The sequence below is a fragment of the Silene latifolia genome, chromosome X (genome assembly GCF_048544455.1).
Source record: "Silene latifolia isolate original U9 population chromosome X, ASM4854445v1, whole genome shotgun sequence".
NCBI classification, from domain to species: domain Eukaryota; kingdom Viridiplantae; phylum Streptophyta; class Magnoliopsida; order Caryophyllales; family Caryophyllaceae; genus Silene; species Silene latifolia.
The window spans coordinates 79,500,627-79,507,007 of NC_133537.1; the positions used below are offsets into that span (position 1 = coordinate 79,500,627).

Below are 6,381 nucleotides of genomic sequence, written 5' to 3' on the forward strand. Positions count from 1 at the left end.
TTTTTTTAATAATTATTTTGTTACTAAATATTATAAAAGTATAAAATTGACTTTTTAGTTGTGTTTTTTTATTTTAAGTAATAAAAAAAAAGTAATTTTTTAACTATTTTTTTAAATATAATATATAAATATTAATATTTTAATAAAATTCTTGATTTATCTCCGAGCCAACAGGTCGATCTGTTCGGGTAGGGTCTCGACCCTAAAATAACGGGTCATTTCGAGTTCGAGTCTAACGGGTCGTTAGGTCGAAAGTTTCGGGTCTTGATCCTGGAAAAACGGGTCGGATCGGGTCGAGACGAAATTTGACAGGTCGAATTAAATCTATAATATAGGTCCATATAATACTTATTTTAGTCTAACATTTCATACGGAGTATTAGACTAATATTATTTTAGTATAATATTTCGTATTTATTTAATTATATAACTGTAATACATTTAGATGATAACTAATATAAAATTTAATATGATAAAATTAAGCAAGAAAAAAATTTAACAAATATTTGATAAATTTATTTAAATATATAAGCTTTATATAATTTGTGTAACTAGCAAATAACTTAATAAATAGTGAAATTAATTGTAGCAACAGTTGATGTAGTAAATATGAAAGTAATCACACAATTGAGTGGTAAGAGTAACAATAATAAATGCCAGAATAGTGAAAGTCATAGTAGCAAGAATGATAATAGTGAAATTAATAATTTAATGGTATTAAATGTGGGAGTAGTGAAAAAAAATGATGGCGGGAGTAGTGAAACAAATTATATAAGTAACAGTAGGAACAAGTAACAACGGACAAAGTATGAAAAAATACCTAACAATTTGATTTAAGAAAATATTTTATTTATTTAATACTCCGTATATAAGTTTGATAAAATTAATGATAATAGTGAATTTAACTATAAAAATAGCGGGAATAGTCAAAGATACAATAGTAAGCGAAGTAGTAGTGAACATAATAGTATAAACAAGGGAGATGTCGTGGAAGTAATAATATCAACAGCGGGAGAATAAGTGAATGTGTCTCATAATTTGTTGATAAATTTTGCATCTCATCGTAATTTCAAGTTATAGCATAGAACAATATATTATAAATCGTAAATGTATGTGTTAAAAAATTCTAACGTAATTATGATTTATAAAAAATAAAATTTAAATGGTGAATATATGTAGCCCGGGCGAGGCCGGGCAGCAAACCTAGTTAAATGTAAACTACAGGTACAAATAATAATTATTACAAGTAAATAAAATATTTTGTTCAATTTTTTTTGTAGTACATTTAATTAACTCGGCAAATACATTACATTGAATATAAACTAAAAGTATATATTTAATAATTATTATAGATAATTATTATTTTCACTCAGATTTTACACATACATATAACAAAAGATTTACAAAATTTAACAAAGAGATGGATGTGTCATAATGATAATAGTAAGTAGATATGCATTAAGAGGTCAAGGGTTTGAGCCTCTTAATTCTTCAACAACATTTTTGAGTTTTGACCTGATATAGAGTAACTTAACAAGTTAACCACACATCTAAAATTACTAACCTAACCCTACACTAACCAATAGATATTAACCCTAGTTTACCACGTGTCGCGATGTCATTGGTTGTGTACGAGTTTTTCATACACCTCGTGCATGTGTAGCCTTTTTGGTTTTTACCGTGTAAAAAGCGGTAAATTATCAATTCTCCGAAACTAGACCAACCTGTCAGTTAATTCAATAACACCAACAAATCCTCGGGTAGGTGGTAAAAAGACTGTCTGACCAGATTTGTGATGCTGTAATTTAGGAACAAATTTTTTACTGTACAACTTACATTGTCCTAGCTCAGATCAGATCTGATCCAAGTCCATCGACCACTTCTGTAAATAAACATTTTAATACTACAAGATTCCATTGCTTTCCACAAACATGCACAATTCCCATTTACAGAATTAGTATTTAATTTGCTGCAACATTTAGTTGAATCTTACCTATTAATGATAAAAAGTAGGCATTTTGCACCTGATTCTTCCAAAATTTACAAAAATGGATTATTCGGAAAAAAAGGGTATTGCAAATTCAGGGAATTGTAAATTACCCATTGACCTTAATTTATGTGGGCAAGAATTTGATGATGAAATTGTAAATCAGTATGGTCAATTGTTAGGTGATTATAGCAAGTTGGATGGTGAACTTTGGTTTGCTGAACATGATGATAATCAGGAATCCATGGCATTTAATGGCGAAGGAATTCAATGGAATGTTGAGTCTTCTGTGAGTTTTCAGACTTTGCCTTGCAAATTCTCAGTTTATGTTTTATGATTTCTGATTAATTTCTGTTTTACATTGTTTTGTTATGAGTTGTGTGTAATGTTAGTGCATAGGGTTTTGCAGATTTGTTATGTGTTTGCACTAGATTTACTAGTTATGGAGATCAGGTTGAGCTTTTTGAAAAATTGTAACTATAGATCTACAAACATCCTCCTCTATGTGTTGGTAAACAAAAACTACCTAAATTGGATAAGAGTAAGGCTGCATACATTCATCCTCTGTCCTGCTGTTGCCTGTTGGGGACGGGCTTTCGAGGAACTGAAATGATGATGATGTAGTAAATGTACAATGGAAAATGAGGATAAGTAGATACTCTGTAGTAATTTCGAAATGGCCTTTTTGCAAGTGTGTCTTGTTTTACGGGTGAGACTGCGTATCTTCCCCAAGCTCAAGTATTTAGCTCCGGTGTATTTCTTAGTAAGTTAAATTTATAATGTGCTGCAATGAGCCAATGAATAATTCTCAGCTCAAACTTCATGCTGTTATAGTCGTATAAATCTGAGTACATTCTTCAGCTCTATGAATCCATTTCTCTCTTTCTGACAGTTCTTCGTTAAATTTACTACTTGTTAATCTATGCCAGAAGGATTGATCTTATTGTTGTATAAGACAATGATATGCGTCAAAACAAGTCAGTAAATCATTTGTGAAACGAGAGAGTATATAAAAATATAAAATGAGTCCGCTGTAGTAATATACATTATACAATCATCTGATATGAGTTTTATCCTGTTATATTGTATGCCATGAATAACATTTGCCAAACCACTGTCGTGCTTAATTCTAAACTTAATATCCATTCTTCTATATCATCATTCAAATCTCATTCTACTGTTAGGCTTCTAACATATTTCAGTCCAAAAAGCATGTTATAGTTTCTGGTGTGTCAGTTATGTGAGTTTTCCATGAATCCATTCTAGAAGGTTTAGGTAGATACTCTTCTACCCTTTCAAACTTTTATGTTTGAGCCTTCTTCTGAAGGCTTGTAGCGATGCTGTTTGAACATCCAAGTTCTTTTAGGGGGCTTTTATCCATCTAAATCTTTAAACAGTTTCTGAATTCTTTACTCTAAGAGCATCATTCTGTTTCTTCTGTATATCTTTCATGTTTCGATCTCTTACCACCGACCCTTTGTTGTTAGCAGAGTTTTTTCTAGTTTTACTTCAGCATGAGATGGAACAGTACTGTAGACTACTAGATATATGTGCTTTTAACTCTTACCTTCATAACCACTTGAGTGTGTGCAAGTTTTATGTAATACAAACAACACTTCTTACTTTCTAAGGCTGTTTGCTTATCTTCTAGTGTTTGTACATTTGTCTCGTAAAATTCAGTTTGTAAAAGAGATTATGTTCAGCCTAATTTATAATTGAGTGCATTGAAACTTCACAAGTCTGCTTTTTTTGGATGTAAATAGAGCCAAATGACAGCTTTCACGTAGATGAGTTTTCAAATTCAAGTCCCTGACTTTATCCATTAAACTAGATGAGTATATTACTCCTACCCTTCACTTAGCTTCCGTGTCGTGTGTCCGACGCGACACAAACACTTCACTTTAGACCAAATAACTGAAAAACTCGCACGAAATAGTCGTATCCAAAACTGCGACACGTGTCAAACACGATACCGCGTCGAAGAGTCAGGGTAACACAGCTACCTGACATTTGGATTGCGAAAGTAAGTGATTGAATCAGAAACTGTGTAGTTATCCAGTTTAATGACCCAGTTTCTACTTTATTTTCTAATTTGTGATATTGTTTTTGGTGACTATGATTTTTTTTTTTTTTTGAGTACTTGTCGAATGTACATGGATCTTATTCATTTTTCTCTATTGCCTCAGCATTCGAATGAACACATTGCGGATCTGAAATCGTCAGAATGTGCTCATAATTCTCTCACTAGCGGAGGTTTGACCTCTGTGGAAAGCAACTCGTCGGCCTTGAATAACGAGTCTTCCCAGAACCAATCTCGCACCTTTAGCCCTGTATCTGTCCTTCAAAGGAGATCCATCTCTAATAAACGTGCTCGGAGCAAACACCGGCACCCTGCAAAGGAGTATTCTCGCTTTAATTCAGCGAATAGTATGGAATCCTTTGCTTTGGATGAAACAATAGATTCTTGCACAGACAATCTGGTTAGGACACGGAAAATTACTGATTTGCTTCAGTTGGATTCCGCTGGAAAAAATCCGAATCCAAACACTATGCCGCATCTAGAAGTAGCCAAGAAATGTGTGCATTGTGATTCTACAAACACCCCACAATGGAGGGACGGTCCCTTAGGACGTAAGACCCTTTGCAATGCATGTGGAATCCAGTACAGAAAAGGCTCGCTTTCTTCCTACCCCCGTCCGTTGAGAATTGTAAAGCCACAAATGAATGTAGGCAAGAAATGCTTGCACTGTGAATCTGGAAATACCCCTCAATGGAGGGATGGCCCCTTAGGTTGCAAGACTCTTTGTAATGCATGTGGTCTCCAGTTCAAAAAAGGTTTGCTTTCTGCCGACTACCAACCCAAGAGAACTCAAAGATTTGACAGTCCTACCACTGATTTGTCCATAGTCCCTCCAGAGAACCCCCTCATTGTTGAGTTAGATCCAGCGTTGCATAGCTCGGTGCTAGATAGGGTTAAAGAAACATGTTCGAGATCACGAAGAGACTCAGTGTCAGTTCAGAAAGATCAGCAAAGTGAGCCCCAGACTACGCATCAGTGCTGTGAACCATATGAGAAGAGGGAGGTCCAAGCAATTATAATGGCTGAGAATACTGAGATAGACCATCATCGTGCTAAAAAGCCGAATGTCATTCGAGATATGACCTGGGAACCTAGTGATATGCTTGATTCAGATTTAGATTCAGATCCAGATCCAGATTTTAAACCAACATCGAGGAAGAAATTTAAACTGCCTAATCGCTCTAATGGAGCAGTTAAGAAGTGCGCACACTGCGAGACAACAAAGACTCCACAATGGAGGGAGGGTCCTCTAGGACGGAAAACACTCTGTAATGCATGTGGGGTCCAGTACAGACATGGTAGACTGTTTCCTGAGTACCGGCCACTGCACAGTCCGACTTATGACCCGTCTCTACACTCCCATTTGCCCAAGAAAGTTGAGAAGATGAGACTGAGAAAACTTGGTGAAGCACGCTCAACTTCTGAAAACAATGAGGAGGCAGCGTAAGTTATTTCCAAAATTTCAAGCTTCAAATCCTGCCCCCTTGAGCTATATGCTACTCAGTCGCAGCTAGAAGTATCAGACACCACCACCGATATGTTTTTAAGTGTCGGACTCGGGCTATATTGTGCAAATGACTCATATATATTCTCCGCTTAAAGTGAAGTATCTAAGCGTTAATGTGAGTGTTGATTGCCAGACAGGATCATAGTTTCCCGATCATTAGGAGCCCCCATAGTTTGGGTAAATCATCTTTTCTTTGAATCATTCTCAGACCCTCATCTCCTTTTTGTTGTGTTTTTTCATTACATTTTCTTTGTTTTTGTGTCGGAAAACTCAGAAGGGCAATAAGCAGCTATATAATTAGATTAGGTTGAGAGGAACATTATATTAGGTAGAACATTATGTAATTTGGAATGAACAGTTTTGTATAGGGTAGTCAATTACTCAATTAGTCACAGTTCCTTTAGAATGTATTTTCCTCTCTATGATTTTACCCTCGTAGTAGCTTCATGTAAATGGGGAATGAACATGAATAAGCTTACATTTTGTTTTGATTTACCGCTCTCATTAAAAATTGCAGCCAAACGAACATGCATTCAAAGTTTTAACCTACAAATTTTCTTGTACAATTATGCTGTAAAAATATTATTGTATGTGACCCTGCTAACTGAAATGTGAGCCTGCTAATTGCATGATTTTGGCACAAATGGTAGATTGTTATTAAGGAAAGAAGATAGAGTTGAACTTCATATTCATTTTTGGAGATTTTAGTCCGTTACTCCAAACATAAACATGCATAGCGTGTGTGACACAGGTACAACTTACAGCCTACCTGATGACCGAGTTATCTAAGAAATCAAACGCCAATTAA

General features: G+C 34.9%; 1 protein-coding gene across 1 annotated transcript; it reads left to right on the forward strand.

The window, feature by feature from the left end:
- Window positions 1-1,730: 1,730 nt before the first annotated feature.
- Window positions 1,731-6,068, forward strand: LOC141623423 (uncharacterized). Its single transcript, XM_074439533.1, has 2 exons — window positions 1,731-2,275; window positions 4,173-6,068. The coding sequence occupies exons 1-2, from the start codon at window positions 2,048-2,050 to the stop codon at window positions 5,511-5,513; spliced, it is 1,569 nt and encodes a 522-aa protein (XP_074295634.1). The 5' UTR covers window positions 1,731-2,047; the 3' UTR covers window positions 5,514-6,068.
- Window positions 6,069-6,381: the final 313 nt, after the last annotated feature.